The sequence below is a fragment of the Rhopalosiphum padi genome, chromosome 3 (genome assembly GCF_020882245.1).
Source record: "Rhopalosiphum padi isolate XX-2018 chromosome 3, ASM2088224v1, whole genome shotgun sequence".
NCBI classification, from domain to species: Eukaryota; Metazoa; Arthropoda; class Insecta; order Hemiptera; family Aphididae; genus Rhopalosiphum; species Rhopalosiphum padi.
Window position 1 is genome coordinate 55,979,858 of NC_083599.1, and position 19,315 is coordinate 55,999,172.

Sequence of the window (19,315 nt, forward strand, 5' to 3'; positions counted from 1 at the left end):
TGTGGTGGTCACTGAATAATAAATTATATGATGAATAGAAAATTAGCACAAACTAAGATATACAGGACTGGATGGACACGACAAGGTTGGGCGAAAGGGTTGCCCACGAAATGTTATACAACCCGGGAGTACATAGAGTATTTTCCTTTTAGCATTACTAGCGCCGTAATAGCCAAACGTCTTTACGTTGTCGTTAATACGTCGAACACGCAAACTATCAGTAATAACGGAGGAAACTAAACGTATCTCGTCCGTTATTACCACATAATTATTGATAAATTTGTGATAATGTGATTTAGTTCCATAAGTATCCACTAAGACGGCACTAGTAATCGAACACGGTTTGCGCTCAGTGCAAAAAGTATGCAAATCGAAAACGCTATTAGTCCGTTATGTGTGGTTTTGAACTCCCTAACTTTGGTTGGTCAAACTGTAATTGAGTTGCCGAATTTTGAAAGACTGATTCGATTCAAACAATTTATCCAAAAGAGTCGACTCATTGAGACAACTATTCCATGAACTATATACACGTCTAACCAAAATTGTCACGTTTTTTTTTTCTAGTGTTTTAGTTATTTACAACCATTGTGAAAATCTTATATTCAGAGAGTTTATTTAATACTTTAGTGTCTTAATCAACAACCACAATGGCTGGAAATCTTTCATCTGCAAAATTTGAGGAGCAAAACCATACGCAATTGGTAAATGTACTTTTGTTTATTAATGGAGGGAGGAGAGCATTTGAGTATAGATTTATCTGGTTGTTGCTGTGCGTTATATATTATTAGTTTAGTATTTAAATAATATCTTCCATATAAGTTACATGTTCAATGTTATACTTGTTTTTTATTATTAAGCAACATCCTAAACATTAAATTACCTAACATGACACATCTGACACAATTATTTTGTATAAAAATACATTTTATTGTATTATATTGTAGTTAAAAACTATTCAACTATGTATTAGATTAATAAAAAAAAATATTGATAATAACACCTAATAAAATAAATAATATAATAGTCAAGTAAATCAATAGGTAGTATTAGTATTATTATTATTATCACTAGTATTCTTCCCTTTTACAAATAACATTTCAGTATAAACCAACATAGTTTGTTAAGAGTTATTATTAAAAGTGTATGTTTAATTTTCTTTTAGTTTTTATTTAATGAAACCTTACCAACAGTAGCATGACGGAAAAGTGTAAGCTTCTTCGCGACGACCTTTTTGAATAATTGTTTTTAATTTAAATGCATTTTACTGGATATTACTGTAGAAATATTGAATTATAGCATTATTATTGTTGCATGAGCTACCTATAGTAACTATTACCAAAAAATATAATATTAGAGATACTTATTTGATGTAAGTTTTTTAAATAATTAATGGATGAAAATTATAACTTTGTTCTGGCATTTTTGGTAACTATTCTGTATCTAATTTTATTTATGCCTTCAATTAACATAATGTTTCTGACTATAGTTTTGTGAAAATGTCTTGTTCTTATCTACATGCATTGTCATCACTCATCAATATCCATAAAGTGAGTGTAATAATGAGAACAATTGTGTCAAATTACTCAGGCCTAAATAAATAATATTATATCATACATTCATTTATTTAATATATTTATAGAATATATAGATGTTAAAAAAATATATGTTGAATATAGATGTTTTTGGTATATATATATATTGGTGAAATTATCATATTTGAAGGATAGAAATAAATTCAATGTTGATAATACACATTATGTCAATTTGTCAACGTTTATTCGTCATTCATATGATACTAATTTGAGCATATTTTATTCTTTATAGATTAATTTCTTGTATAGATATTTTCCACAGTTGGCTTTATTTGCTTATAGAAAAATTTTTGCTGACAAACAACTTGCTACCGATTACTTTTTTCGTATGAGTAATGATTCTTTGATAAAGAATGGCATAAAATCTTATTGTATATTATACTTCTTATGGTATTCTTGAACAAGTTTATGTTTGAAATAATATTATTAAAAGGAATATAAGTTAAATATTTTTATATTAAGAAATAATGATTAAGTTATAATAATTTTTATTATGTGAAGCATACAAGCTAATATGTTGTGTTGATTGTTTGGTTAGATCTCTAATAAATCACTTTATTTTCCAATTGAAATATTTTTGCAGACAAAAGGATTTTATTACTTTACTGACTGATTTATTTCTGTAATTATTATAGTAAAATAATGCCATTTAATGGAGTATGAAGAATTGTAATGGCTATTATTTTTAATAAAAAATTTTACTTGTTACACAAGTAATTTTTTTTTATTATTTTTTTTTAATGTACTAATGTATATCTTTAATAAATAAATCTGCTTTATAACTAACATTTTTACTCGCAGGTTAAGATTAAAAGAAAAGCCGAATTTCATTTTTTTTTTTTAAGAGAAGTTTTATATTCTTATGTTTTACTTAAACAGTTAAACACATGAAAAAGTATTTTTCGAATGGAATATAACAGTCAATTTTTTATACCTACATTTAGAAATGATTATTTTTTTTCCTATGATTTAATCCTTTTAACTGATGCATTGAACAGCAATTGATAATATATATATTCTAAGTACATATTATAATATATTATGTTATTTACAAATGTACAAAGTATTGTTAATTAATATGATTATAGCCATCAATAATTTGTTGAAAAGTTAAAATGGCCGTATAGTATATGGTATTAGAATAACCATAATATTATACAATTATATAATATAAGTTCTCGTGGTTACTTTACTGATGTTCATAACAGTTACATTAATAACAATTTAATAAAACATAAAATATTTATGAAATCATTTTATATATTTGAATAATAATCTAACATTAACAAATATAATAATAATATTTAATTTTATTTAAATGATGATTCTATATATTTACAAGTCAAATAACTAAAATATATTTTCATCTTTGGACATAAATTTGTATAAGTACTCTAAATTATGATATTTTTTTTCTTTTGTTAAATTTAGGTGATACAGCGCAGCTTATACTTTTTATTACAACCTTATGGTGTCAAGTTAACACAAGTTAATTTAAACAAAATCATCTAGACTGATAACTATTTTATACTTAACTATATTTCTATCTGAAATGGATAGTCAAAGTTGAACTACACAATTAAAAGAAATAAAATTTTAATTTTTAAAAGTATATTCTATATTGTGCAATACATTTGACAAGATAGATTTACGTGTATAGTCATATAATATAAATTATATTATGTATAATTTTCTTTTGTAAAAAACTCAACTAACTTATTTTAATTGAATTTTCTGTCATAATAATAATACATAAAAGTATTATTACTTTTGAACTTATTTTTCTCTAGCTTTGTGAAATTTTTGTTTAAAATATGCTCGTAGCAGTAATAACAATAGATTTTAAAATTAGTAGAATTTGATTTTTTTAAATAATTATATTATTCATGCTCGACATAATTTACATAAGTCTTTAATAATATGTGAATAAATTTACAAATTAAAATATAAAAAAAATTTCAATAGGTAATAAATATAACATTAAAATGGTTTCTAATTTTGAGATAATCATAGTAAAATACAGGTCATTTATTTTATAAATATTCAACTTTGAGTCGTTATAAATTCTTTGAGAATCTACACTTTACTAATACAAATTATTGTATAGTTGAATATGAAAAACAAAAATGTTTAAAAACCAAACCTAGAGATTCTATTAACAATTTTTTTCATCAAAGGTGTAAGATAAAGTAGATTTTTTAATTCTTTATTTGGATACACATTTTTGACAACTATTCAACTTATTAACAAAAATTACCATACAAATAAGGATGGTATATTGTTGGCAAATAATACTATGAAAAAGAATATTTTTTGTATTAGATTTTAAACACTCAACTATTTTAGAAAAATATCATTCTGAATAATTAAAATTATATATATCTTCAATATAAAAGATAGACAATTTTAAGCTATACTTAAAAGTACAATTTTATTTGTGTCAATACATATTCATTACCTCTATTGATTAATTGGTAATGTTTTTTTCTAGCATGTTTTTAACCTTGTTTCTTTCATACATTTTAAATGTAATTTTTCAATTTCCAATTGTTAAGTAAATTGGTCTGTATAAAATTTAAGGTTAAACAATTTTAAATTTATTTTTCAGCATTAACATTTTAGTATTCAATTACAAAAATAAATAGTTATCACTTTATCACAAAAATAAATGTAATGAGTGTTAAACACAAAATTATAAGAAAATAAATTATTTATCATTATGAATAATATTAATACAATAAAACAACATAATTTATTAAATATTAATAAGTATAAAAATAGTTATTTAAAAAACTTAAATTAATTAAACAGAGATTACTTCATTTATATTTAATTTCTTTTAATCTAAAAACAATTATTCTCTTTTATTAACTTTATTGTTTTTTATACAAAAAAATATATAAATATTTATATAAAATTTGCGTTACGAGTGTAAAATATTAAAATAAAATTTCAAGTTTGAATTTTGGACCCAAAAACTCCAATAATGCCATAAAACCCCTATAATATCCAAAAAAAAATTAAGAAAATGACGTTAAAATCAAAAATACAAAATAAATTTTCTTATTCTCATTCAAAAATACACGTTACAGATTTGTGACCAGGCTAGCATCGTAAAGCAACTTTTGGAAAAAAATAAAAAGTGCATTGAAATCCCAGCACTATTAATAAGTATACATTTGTAAATATTATAATTATTCCTTTAATATCAGTGATACATAAATTACATTAAGTATACTAAATAAATTAATAATTTTCTCACTAACTATTAATCACTTAAATGTATAAATTGTACATAAATTATAGGACTAACTTAATTATCTTTTCTCTCATGTTATAAAATTTAAAATTATATTTTTATTATATTATAATCATTTTTTCCAATCACTATTGGCTAGTTTAATACTTTACTATGTGCAAAATTTGAAATTTCAATAATGCTACAGCATTTTAATCTACAACATGAATTTTTAACTTTTGAACTAAGTTTAAAATTACAAAATACTACTTCTTTATATTGAGGATTACAGGTATAATTTAATGAAATACCGTCTCTATATTCTTTTTCTAGTTTAAAATTATTTAGTTTTACTTTTTAGTAAGGTAATACTTGAAGAAACCTTTCTTCAGTCAGTCTTCGTACTAGTTGGGGTAGAATACCATCATGTTTCCTCAACATATTTTTTAATTTTTGTAAATAGTTATCAGAGGAAAAATTGTTCAAATTACCAAATTTTCTAGCATCATCAGCTAAATGCAATAAGTTATGAAATTTATGAGACATAAATTGAGGACCATAAATTAATTTTGTACAAATAACAAAATGTTTTAAAAGTTCTTCTGCACAATAAATCATACTTTGTATATGTATGTCTAATAATAGTACACTAATAGCAAAATGAAGAGACAAAAAATGTTTATACTTGTTGCTTGTTGTTTTCCAAACTTTTTTTTAAAACAATAACACCGGTTTATAAAATTAATTGCCTACATTACGTAGCTTTAAAGCGTTTAGAAACTTTCAAAGGCCTTGGTTTTTTAGCAAATTCATAAGAAATGTACGGAACTAATTTTTTATTTTTTTATGAACTCACACCATCAACACAAGTATTAGTTTAAGGAAGGTGTACAAACAATTAAATTTAATATTATATATCTAAAGTATCGTATTATCTGTTTGTTTTTAAAATAAATACTCTATTCTATTCTATAATGAAGAAGGCACTACTCGACATGATTATATTATTTTTGTCATTCACATAATTTGTGTTAATCAGTTGTATGAATAATAGGTAATGCTTAGGAGATAAATTAAATGTTCTCAGTAGAGTAAATATACAAAGCTCTGTATAATGTGAAGCATTTAAGGATATGTATTACATTTAGTATAATTCAGTTGTATTTTGCTGATACTCAGTGACAAGTCTTTATAAACGTATCTCCAAATTGCATTACGCCCGTCTACATTTTTCTGATTAAAAAAAAAATATTTTTATTATATTTTATATCAATTAATTTGTTACTATACGACTAAATGTTTTACAAGTCGTCTTAAATTGATTTAACACCATGTTCACAAATTAGATCAATAAAACAAACATATATTTTACATTTACTAATTAAATTGTGTTCAAGAAAATGATATAATTATTTATAATTTGTTATAATTGTTTATAAAAAATTATATTCCTAACATGTGCTCTGTAATATGTTATGTGTAAACTAGGTTATTTCCGATATTCTATAAAAAAATATAATTGTACTGTGTATACTGCATACTGTATATTGTATAACATATTTGATCTTATAAAGTATTTTTATTTTTAGAGTCTCATGCGAAAATTGATAAACATGGTGAACGCCCAACGTCTAGGAAAAAATAGAGGTCATTGGAACCATAAAGCTTCTATTAATGGATTAGTAATCGTAGTGGTACGTATATAAATTATTGTAAACATTAAATTAAACACAATATTATGTTTATAATTTATATATATAAATATACAAATTTAAGTAGACATTTTTTAAAAGTGTGATTAATATTAAGACTAATAACTACACTTCTTTCTCTTTAGAAAAACGTAACATTTAACAGATAATTTTGATTTAATTACATCTAAATTCTATGCTGATCTAAAACCATTTCTGTTGACTATAAAAAAAATACCATTTGTGTTATTACATAATATTTTACATATTTAGGTACATTTTCACAAGACTCGTATTTGTATTAGTGTACTATACCTAATTTATAATAATGTATGTATACCCAACGTCCATGTGGGTGTTAGTATAAATTATTATTCGGTAAGTTTCTATAAAAACGAAATACGCGTTATACGTTTCTATTACGCTCTATACCTAACTAGATTAACAGACCATAAATAATTAATATATGATATATCTATTGAAATAACCACATATTAATAAATGAAAAAATAAAAAAACATTTTGTTATTCATAGTTGAACATCGAATCCATTTAAAAATCCATCCGGTATAAATAAAATAAAATACGTATTTTAGTTTAATTTAAATTGGAATTATTTTTGTTCTCGACAGGTATTGCTCGTTACGTGTGCCGCCATATCGTGCGCCTATCCGACGGACATAGCTGAGACCAACAACACAAGAAGGATCAATAATTGCTCGGCACTGAAGACCTGTCAAAAATGCGCTGAATGGGGATCGTGCGTTTGGTCGCTGGAACGTCAGGCGTGCTTCGCCGATTACGGAATGACGCTGTCGCTGGCGGTACGCACCAACACCGATTGTCCTCGGGTGACGGTTGTCGAAAAGGTGACGTATGCGGCTCATCTGCCTTACGTGTACAAGGTAAAGGTGTCCAACGACGTAACCGGGTTCGTGGCGTTTCTCAAGCAGACGCAGGTGTCGTGTGTCATGTTGGATGTAACGCGTCCCGCAGAGATGTCCGGCGACACGATCAGTTGCGCTCCGGTGAACAAATCAGATCTGGGCTTCGACCACCAGACGTTGATGACCTATCACTGTTACGTGATGTTCGGCGAGGGTGACACGATACTGCGGATGGACGACGGCGCCGATAGTTTCTTTACGGTGTACGACGAATTTTACTACGGCTACCGGCCGGACGAAGGTTGCGTGGCCTGTCTGTGGGACGTGGGACAGTACGCGTACTATTTCAAGTGGTGCCCAAGCTGGAACACAGTCACGGGCCAGTACAAGTACTACGTCGGTTACAGCGATATCGATCGCAATGCCGCGATGCCGGCCAACGACCGCCTTTCGGCCACGGTGCCCGCGTCTTCCGGGTGTGAGGACGTGCGCATCCTGTCCGTGGAACCGTTGTCCGCTCTGTGGACGGGTGGCGTGCGCGTCAACGTTACTGTGAATAACCACGTGACGTTGGCCGACGGTGGCGGTGAGGTGAAAGTTACCGTGGCCGGCCGCAAGTGCGCACAACTGACGTTGATGGATCGCGGGACCGGAGTCACGTGCGTGCTGGCCGTTGCAGGCCCCGGTTACGTGCGACCGCGAGCCGATGTGACGGGCCCGGTACTCATCACCTACGGGCCATCGTCTCTGTCGGTCGAGTCGGCGCAAACGTTCCAGTTGGTCTACCCCGAGATCACTGGCATCAGCCCGTCGTGCGGCACACTGGTCGGTAGCACGCTGCTCACGATCCGCGGACGACAACTGGACGCCGGCAGTCTCGTGACCGTAAACGTTACCGCGACCGACGGCGGATCGTCGTCGGTACCATGTGAAGTGGTCGCCCGGTACAATGACCGCATCCTTTGCCTGACCGGGCCGTCGGACAGGGTCATGACCGGCACCGTTTCCGTGGTATTCGACAAGACGCTGCGCATCCAAGACGGTTCGTTCGTGTTCATCTACACCTTAGAGCCCGTCTTAGCCGCCGGTCAACAATTCGGAGGTATCGCATCCGGTGGTATGACCGTGCCAGTGCGCGGGACCGGATTTTCCTGCGTCGGTAACGCAACGATGTACGCAGACCGAGGTGGCGTCCGCCACGTCGCCTCCGACCACTGCAGCCCGGTCAACGACACGTACATGGTTTGCCGCACTCCAAAACTGGATGGGCCGACTGCCGGTGCCTTACCGGAACGGTTACGTTTTGGGTTTCGCGTTCGGCAAGCCGACGGTCACGTTTTCGACATGACGCCGCATCCAGACAACGACGGGTACGAGGCGTATGCCGACCCCAAGTTGGAGGATTTCTTCGTGTCGGCCGCCAATCGGTTAGTGCTAATTAGCGGTGTGGACTTGGGAAAAGGTTACGGGCCTTCGGACGTCGGAGTCGTTGGGTTTACGAATAAAGTGATCCCAGCCGTTTGTCACGTGAAAACCATCACCCGGCGCCACATCGTTTGCGAGTTAGCCCCGCCGGCCGATCTGAACAGCGTCGCCGTCGTAGTCGTCACTATCGGCCACCAATTCTCCAGCCAACTCATCTTGAGAAATATCCCAGTTGATGAGTCGGATTTTTTTTTAGAAGTACTTAAAGGATAAGTTAAGTTAAGTTAGATGTTTGTAGTATAGTTAGTTAGTATAGTAAGTATAGTAAATAGTTATATAGTGATAAGCGTTTTAAAATTCATTATCTTCATTTATATTTGTGTAAAAATTATGTAATATACTGTTATTGTACAAAAAATTTGTTATGCATTTAAATTAGAATAAATAAAAAATTTAATTTTAATAATGTATATAATTGCGGTACTTGATTTTCTAGTGTTTTTCAGCTTAATAAACTGATTTTAATTTTAATTGTTTTGTTTCCGGAGTGTCGCCAGTGGGCGGCTTATCCACTCAAGCCCTTCTATTAAATTTTATATTTCTTTTTATAACCATCTAATATGCTTATTATACTAAACAATGTATATATAGTATAAATAAAATAAATTTAAAAAAATGTTAATTGTTTAAATTATATATAATTTTAATATTAACCATATAAACTTTATATAATTATATCTATATCTAGACAACTGTTTTTTTCCAACACTTTATATAGTATATAAAATTTATTAGGTAATTATAATTAGTTCAATTATTTAAAAAATGGAATTGTTACTAAACATAATAGATCATGTTTTCAGTAGAGATTACTCGTTTTTTATTTTGACATTGGTACGAAAACTTCAAGAACTGTGTAAGCAAATTATTATGAAATATTTTCGACATAATTTGTTTGTCTAGTTGTTTTTGAAAAAGTTGATCTTTCTAATCTTAACAATTCACTGATCTGTATAATACAATATGAGAAAAAATATTTTACATAAGAAATTTATTGTTAAAGTATTTTTTATAAAGTAGTTAATAATTTTTTTAATTTATTAGTTTATTGCATATTTACACTTGTACAGCTCACGGACAGGGTTCATCGGTCATAATAAATTTATCAAGTTCTTGTATCTATTAGAAAACTGAATTAGAATATATTACCTTTACAATAAATAATATTTTTAAATGAGGTAAAAGATAAATTGTAAATGTAAAATTATATTTAAAGCGAAATATTATAAGAATTTTAAAAGAATTCAATTTCAAAATTAAAAAGGTGGAGAAGCTGGATAAAATGCCAGCTTTTTTATTCTTGAGGATTTTTTTTTTATCTCCAGCCATTGTATATGATTATTTATAAAGTAATGAACTTTTATGCAGTCCGTATTTTTCCGTTTAACTACAGATAATATTTTATCATAGTATTGTATATTTTTTTAATACATTAATGTTTAAGTGTGCTAATATTATTAATATATAAACATTATTATACATTTATACTATACCTATAATCCGTATGTATATTTTAAATTATATGTACATATATACTATACATATAATAATGATATTGAGTGGCGGAGAGTTGGTTTTATTTTCGCCCCTTTCCTTGAACAGCATGTATAGCTGCCACTGCCCTGACTATAGGTACACACTATAAAGACATACAAATTACAAAGTACAACATTTTTTTATACATTTAATATGCTATATTTTAAGTATTATGTAGAATATTTCTTATAATAGTTTTTTTAACCACCTTGGTAATATTACTGTTGTGCCGTAGAACAGGGGTCAACAAAGAATATAAAGGCCACATTTTATTTTTTCTGTTTCCGTGTTATGTGATAAACAGTCATTCGTAGGAATACGTTATTCGTAAGTGTTTAAGTATGTTTCCCAAACAGAACGTATATTCGTAAAACCCCGTTTCCCTGTGCTTTGTCGTCATTGTCGACATATGAGCAGAGTTACAGCGGGTTATGTTCCGCAGAAATGACAAGTCGCGCGTACGTCTTATCTAGCGAGCATATGGCACAGTTCCAGTGACTCGTCAGAGTTCCGCGTTACGGGTGTATCGCTCTCGTTTGAGCTGCCCGTCTCGTGTGCCGCTGTAATGATCTGACAACGCGTGCGATTCGATTCTGATCCGATTATTCGGTGGCTGTGACGTCGTTGAATGACATACGAATCTGTTCGAAACATTGTACACATTACGAAAACGTTAATTTATTTTTTGGGTAGTGTTTGTAAAATTGTAACGTATAATAATCTATTATACAAGATCTTTTTTTATTTATACGTACATCCAAGTTCATTAAGTTAAGTTTATTATTTATAAACACTGTTATGATTTTTTTTTTTTTTTATAGATTTCCTATAAAAAATGAGCAATTAACTCAACTGTAGCCAATCGATGTTAAAAGCGAATTAGTGTAAAATTTGTTGAAAAAACACTCATAGATTTGACATATTGACATCTTCTTCTTTTATATATTATTTTAATAAAAGTGAAAAATAGTTACGTTCACAATATCTAGGATCGCAGCGGTCGCATAGAAAAAAGCTCTAGGTGTGGTCGCCGCAGCCTAACGATTGATTATATCAATGATTATATTAATTACCCATTATTATTAATCAATTTTTTTTTTTCATTGTCGATACAAATATACAAATATTATGGCTCTAATGGGTTATAGGTATATTTTCCATCAGAAAAACTGATGATTTACAAATTCACTACATCAAATGTTGCGTTTCCAGCGTTCCGTTTAAATATATAGAAACGGTACGCTAAAGAAAAAAAGAAAAAAGAAGGCGGACTCTCCGTCCCTCCACGTCCTCCCACAATTCAAGCACTGTATATATATTATATTCTAAATACTACTCATACTATAACATACTACCTATGTTTCTATTGAGCCTCTTAAACTCAGCACCCATGTAAAATGTACCTATATAATTGGTTAACATATAACAATTTAATGCATAAAAACAGTACTCTTAATTTGGGGGGTCCACATAGAGACACTAATATTAAAACAATAAGAGTATTTTTATTTTTAAAAAAAAATTTAGGTACCTAGTCCTGTCTGTGATTGAAAGGTTTAATTTTTTGCACTTAGTATAATTAGTAAAAATATACCTATACGAAATAAAAATGAATTAATCATAACTTAGATTTACAAAATAGAATTTATAAACATTATTTTAAATTAGTTTTTAATTACTATTTTTTTCTTTCAGTGAAAATGAAAATGTCGTACTAGAAGCTATGGATTCGGAAGATGAAAACGATTTTGACTTCGGTTTTTATGATGGAATGGAACTAGAAAAAATTCTTGGACTCACGAAAAATAACGGAAAACTTTTCTTTTTAATTAAGTGGAAAAATCAAGTATCCGCAGATTTGGTGCCAAAACAATTAATTCATGAGAGATATCCTCAGTTAACTATTGCGTATTACGAGAGCATATTCCGGTTTACTGATACAAAAACCGAGGATTAATTTCTTATGCATATGTATAAGCAAATATTATTTCTTAACATACGAGTATTTAGACATTTTTTTTTATTTTAACTCTATCGAATTTTAATTGTTTTGCTGATAAATACTCGAATATTTTTTAAAAGTTCCATATTTTTTTATTCAATAATATAATAATAATAATAAGTATTTCAGAATCTTTTTATTTCATGTGAGTAATAATCTGGGGTGGTAATCAACTTTGACAATCAATACTAAATCATAAATAGGCCTATGAACATTTTTGTTGAATTTATTGTAGTAACAAATGTATTTTGCTATATAGGTATATATATTATTCTGTATATTGTGTACATCCCCAGTGATAATAAATACATTTTTCATAATAGTTTTTACCTAGTTATTATATTTAATGTGTTTATAGACTAAGTAAAAAAGTTGGTTGAAACTATTGTCCTGAGTAATTCCCTACACTTACAAGTGCTGTTGAATGCAATAAGTTATAACCTAACCTACTTATCTATCTGCAGTTAGTAAAATTACGCTATTACTTTCTTCTAGATCTGCGAATATGGTCCTCTTGAAGTTGTGTACTCGAGCATTTTATCAAATAAACTGTACAATAAAATTGTTAGTAGAATAATATTTCTAGTCTCATTTTTTTCAAGTTCTAATGAATAGATAGTTATGACTAGGGCTCGGGACTTATTGAATTCGCATATTTTTATTGAATAGTCCAATAAATTGCTAAGTAAGACAGAAATTTGTTTCAAGTTGTAACGAATTTAAAAATATCAAAGAAAAATTGCATATTTTTGCATATTTTGAGGTTTTAATAAAAACACGCATATTTTCACAATAGACATTTTTTTATACATTTAATATGCTATATTTTAAGTATTATGTAGAATAGCGTTTTAAAATTCATTATCTTCATTTATATTTGTGTAAAAATTATGTTATATACTGTTATTGTACAAAAAATTTGTTATGCATTTAAATTAGAATAAATAAAAAATTTAATTTTAATAATTTATATAATTGCGGTACTTGATTTTCTAGTGTTTTTCAGCTTAATAAACTGATTTTAATTTTAATTGTTTTGTTTCCGGAGTGTCGCCAGTGGGCGGCTTATCCACTCAAGCCCTTCTATTAAATTTTATATTTCTTTTTATAACCATCTAATATGCTTATTATACTAAACAATGTATATATAGTATAAATAAAATAAATTTAAAAAAATGTTAATTGTTTAAATTATATATAATTTTAATATTAACCATATAAACTTTATATAATTATATCTATATCTAGACAACTGTTTTTTTCCAACACTTTATATAGTATATAAAATTTATTAGGTAATTATAATTAGTTCAATTATTTAAATAATGGAATTGTTACTAAACATAATAGATCATGTTTTCAGTAGAGGTTACTCGTTTTTTATTTTGACATTGGTACGAAAACTTCAAGAACTGTGTAAGCAAATTATTATGAAATATTTTCGACATAATTTGTTTGTCTAGTTGTTTTTGAAAAAGTTGATCTTTCTAATCTTAACAATTCACTGATCTGTATAATACAATATGAGAAAAAATATTTTACATAAGAAATTTATTGTTAAAGTATTTTTTATAAAGTAGTTAATAATTTTTTTAATTTATTAGTTTATTGCATATTTACACTTGTACAGCTCACGGACAGGGTTCATCGGTCATAATAAATTTATCAAGTTCTTGTATCTATTAGAAAATTGAATTAGAATATATTACCTTTACAATAAATAATATTTTTAAATTAGGTAAAAGATAAATTGTAAATGTAAAATTATATTTAAAGCGAAATACTCTAAGAATTTTAAAAGAATTCAATTTCAAAATTAAAAAGGTGGAGAAGCTGGATAAAATGTGGCCGCTATTTTTTTGGCTTCTTTTTTATTCTTAATGATTATTTTTATCTCCAGCCATTGTATATGATTATTTATGAAGTAATGAACTTATATGTAGTAGTTTATCTATAATATAATATTATTAGTATAGTATATCTGAGTTTATGAACTAAGTCTAACAAACGTGGACTAACTAAATCATAGAATATTATTTTTGTTTTGTTATTATTTTTTTTTTTTTTTTAATTTAGCGTAGCATAAACCACAGAAAACTTTTTAAAAAAGAAGAGGAAATATTTATTTTCTGATAATATTAATGATGATTTTTTTTTTTTTGGTGGAGATTAGATTTTCTTGGGTTTTTTAATGATACAATGATCAGCCACCCATGATGTAAACATATTTTAGTATGATTGTCAAAATCCAAAATTTAAATGTGCCCGCGTGATTTATGAGTACATTCATGATGTTAGTAACAATATGATATCAACCTGTTGCAGCAACATACTGTCACAACTAGTTACGATCATAATATGTTAAATATATGTTAACCGACGTAACCAAAACAACATTGTCGATGTTCATTTATAAAAGAATCCGACTTTTTGACTTGACCGTCTCTTTATTTTGACGTATCGACAGACTTGTGAACGCGGTTCCGCATTTTTCAACATTCACCACAACACTTATTAAGCTCTTGTGCGTTTTCTTTTTTTTTTTTTGTCACATCTCTTTGGAGTGTTGTTGCACTCACGTCGAGCTTCCTCGTCTTTCTTTTGTAATACATATTGTTGTATGTGATAATAAAGTGCGTCCGTGCAATTAAAACTGATATCCAAAAACACGTGTTTTGTATAACTTTTTTTTATTCAATAAATATTCAACATCGCTACGGGCTCGCCACTGTTCACCAGTAGCATCCATCCACCGTAACCGTGTCAGTTTACCTTTTCAATGGAATAACATTTCCGGTGATAAAATATAGCATCTAAGGCATTTGTTGTAGGTATTGTTAAAGTGTAATAAATTTGAAAATGATGGAAGTAAAAGAACAAATTCATGTCATTGATAATCAAGTGACTGTTGAAGAAATTATTAAGGATATAGTTAAAACAAAGGTAATTATTACATATTTTGTTTATTGTTATGATAATTTTACTATTTTAAATTAAATTTTTTTTTTTTGTTTTAGGAAATATTAGATCCATTTTATGTATTTGATGTTGGCGATCTTGTGAATAAAGTAATAAAGTGGCAGCAAACATTACCGCATATAAAACCTTTTTATAGTGAGTTTAGACAAATATTTTATTTTATTTTTAAGATAATACTTATAGTATTGTAAATAATGTCAGAAATATTTTAATATTTATTGATAATATAAATATATATATTGACCGACAACAATAAAATCGGTTCAAAACTGAAGAATGTTGTGAACTATAGTATTTTAGATAATGAATAGTTTATAACGATAAATGTGCACAGGATTTTGTGTGTTGAGTAACAAGTACAGAACAGAAGGCGAGAAAATGTTTGTGAACATTTCAATTAAGTTTGACTTAATAGTTTAGTTTTATAAAAGTAGTATTAAAATCAAAAATATAGATAATTTAAAAATAAAAATATTTAGACAATATTTTATACTGGTTACAAGATATCATTTGTGCAGCAGTATGCCAATAGTGATAGTGGCAAAGTAAACAGAATATTTTTTGATATTATTTTTTTTTTAATCAAAATTTAATAGATATTATACAGATATTAAGTACGAGATAACATATTGAATTCAGGGGAAAAGGGCAATGATAGATATTTAGTTAATATCTATTGAATAAAACTAATTGAAGTATTTCTAAAAATATATATTTTACAAATATACACATAATATAAATATATAATTCATTATAATTTTGCAATTATGTTAGTTTTAAATTTAATATTATATTCAAATTGTATGTGTTTATATTTAATTAAAAAATAAATTTCAGCTGTGAAATGTAACGACAACTCGCTCGTACTAGAAATTTTGGCTGTGCTTGGAATAAACTTTAATTGTTCTTCCAAAGTAAGGATATTAAAAAAAAAATCTATGAAACTATAATATTAATTCTGGGATTTAAATTATTTTATTAAGGGTGAAATAAAAAAAATCTTGGATCTGGGAGTGAACTCTTCTCGTATCATTTTTTCTAATCCTGCAAAAATAGCTTCACATATCAAATATGCCAAGAGCACATGCATTAATTTAACAAAATTTGATAGTAAATGGGAACTATTCAAAATAAAGTCTTTGTATCCATCCTGCGAGTAAGTGAAAAATTGCTAACTTAATATACAAAGTTAATATTTTATTTGTTTTTAGATTGCTTATAGAACTTAGTTATGGTGCACAGTGTCCTCTAGGTATCAAATTTGGGTGTAATCCTCTAACCGAAGCACCATCATTAATGGCAATGGCCTATAGTTTAGGGTTGTCTGTAGTTGGAGTAAGCTTTCAAGTTGACTCAAAATACAATGAACCGACAATTTTTAGAAAAGCAATTACTGCTTCAGCACATATTTTCAAAATTGGCCAGATAATAGGTTTCAAAAATATGCGCTTGTTGAGCATTGGTGGCGGATTTCCTGGAAATAAAAACACTTCTTTGGATAATGACGTATACACCTTGTTAAAAAGAAAATTTTAATTTTAATTATTTTAAGAACATTTATTTTAGATTACAGATATAGTGAATGATACACTTAATAAATGGTTCCCTCCAAATAATGGAGTGACCATAATAGCAGAACCTGGTAGATATTTTGTGGCTTCAGCATTTACATTATCTACAAAAATACATTCAATTAAAAATCATTCAAATGATGAAAATCATATTAAATATTTCATTAATGATGGAGTGTATGGTTCTTTTAATAATATTCTTTATGATCACTCAGTTGTTGTTCCTAAATCTTTATATGTGAGTTGGATACCATTTAATTGTTTATTTATTTGATTGATTTTACAATAAACTTATTTTAACATTAATATAGGAATTTCCGATGCGTCCAATTTTTCAAAGTTCCATCTGGGGACCTACTTGTGATGGTTTAGATCAAGTTGTTAAATTTGTGAACATGCCACTGATGGAAATGGGTGATTGGATTGTTTTTGAAGACATGGGAGCTTATACAATATCAATAGCTAGCAAATTTAGTGGATTCTCACTTCCCAAGATCTTTGCTGTCGCTAATGATAGTATTTGGTTAGTTGCATAAAAGTATTTATAATATTGATTATTTTAATCTGATTATGTAATAATTTTTTTAGGAAATATTTGAAAAACTCAACATCAATATCTGAAAGTTATTTTTCAACAATGCCCATTATTGCTGTTATCAAAACGATGCGATCAGAATCCAGTGAAGATGATACATACATGGAATGAAAACGATTTGTAATAACCCAACAAAATACATATCTTTTTATCCAGTAATTCTTTTTTTTTATCTGAATTATTAAATGTTTACTTATATAATATACCAAATTCTCATCAATGAGATTTTAGAAATTATGAGTTTCCTGTTAAATATACCAATAAATATTTTGGTCTGTCTTTTGTTAACTATTTGGGACCAATAATTTTTAATTCTATGCCATATGATTTAAAAAATATATATAATAATGGGTGATAGTATGAATATGAAATATGCAATGTACAAATATTTATTTTTGGAATTGGCGAAGAACACTTTGTGTATGTATATTTTTTAGTTATTCTTTGTTTATTTTATTTGTAATGTTATATAACATCTATATTATAATATACTATGTGTTTGTAATTCTAGTATTAGTTGTTAGTCGTCAAATCATATTAATTATATTATTGTATATTGTAACTGGTCTGTAATCATAGGAGACCAGCGACGAATCTCTGTGATAAGTCAGTACTACGACCGTGACCATACCAAACTGTATCACCGTATTGTCGTACTGAAGTTGTTGCCGTTTTGTTGTTAATTTCCTAATTATTTATTCAAGTGTTATTATTATTGTTTTGTTACATTAACTTTTTAATAGTAATCCACCAACACCATACCAATTGAGTTCATTTAATTGACGTTTTTCCCATGTCCAATAAGTCCTAATTATTAAAGTCTTACCGACCTCAAACGCAAACAAATATACAGCCCCACAAACAAAAGGAACACTATGTATTTATGATTTTACAATTGTTATTTTTATAATTACATTATTCAGATTGATAATCTCTTTATCTAATTATTTTATTACGTTGTATTAATATTTTATGCTATGTTATTTATTTATTTTTGTTTTTTTCTTAACTACAGTAACTCCCTCTCTCCAACAAAAGCTTTCAAGCTTAAAGGAGAGACTCAGAGAGTGGTTAATTGAATTTGTAAATTTAATATTGTCTGTTTTGTTGGATTTTAATTTAAAAAAAATAATATTTATGAAAGTAACTAAATATCCATTTTATTATATTTATAATTAAATATATTATCTTGTTACATAGCTCCATCTAATAAATTATGATTATTTTTTTACCAAGTAAATAATATTACATAAATACATTTTATAATACATACATAAATTTATTTCCTTTTGTAAACTATGCTTGTATTGAAAGTAGCTATAGAGAAAATACATCTGAAACTTCCAGTCCCATATCTCTACTTACTTCTGAGACTCGTCAACACATCCTGCATACAGTCATGCAGTTAATTTCTTATTTTACATTAAGCAGTATTTTTAAGAATTCAAATAATTCTTTAATACCTATTTCAAAAACCGTATAATCAATATTTTTAAATTAAAAATACTTTTATATGGATTTTAATTGCAAAATACTTGGTACTTTTTGTTTTTGTTTTATCATTGTATTTCAGTGAATAATATTTTTATATTTTCTTTTTTCAAATTTTTTCCATATTAATAAATAAATTACAGAATAACAAAAATTTTTAGTTAGCTGAAATTTCACTTGATGTGATTTTTGATAAATTAATATTTGTATTATAAAAATAAGATCCGAGATTCTTGAATCTATAAAAG

At 28.1% G+C, this 19,315-nt stretch overlaps 2 protein-coding genes across 2 annotated transcripts; both read left to right on the plus strand.

Annotated features, from left to right (window-relative positions):
* The first annotated feature begins 535 nt into the window (after positions 1–535).
* Positions 536–9,177, plus strand: LOC132925214 (plexin-A3-like). Its single transcript, XM_060989626.1, has 3 exons — positions 536–701; positions 6,420–6,524; positions 7,154–9,177. The coding sequence occupies exons 1-3, from the start codon at positions 648–650 to the stop codon at positions 9,104–9,106; spliced, it is 2,112 nt and encodes a 703-aa protein (XP_060845609.1). The 5' UTR covers positions 536–647; the 3' UTR covers positions 9,107–9,177.
* Positions 9,178–14,817: 5,640 nt separating this feature from the next.
* On the plus strand, positions 14,818–18,593 carry LOC132926424 (ornithine decarboxylase-like). The gene is given in 9 exon segments (XM_060990779.1): positions 14,818–15,374; positions 15,449–15,545; positions 16,248–16,324; positions 16,394–16,566; positions 16,622–16,916; positions 16,977–17,219; positions 17,293–17,504; positions 17,570–17,672; positions 17,674–18,593. Coding segments are annotated over 9 exon segments (1,311 nt in total). The 5' UTR covers positions 14,818–15,290; the 3' UTR covers positions 17,701–18,593.
* Positions 18,594–19,315: the final 722 nt, after the last annotated feature.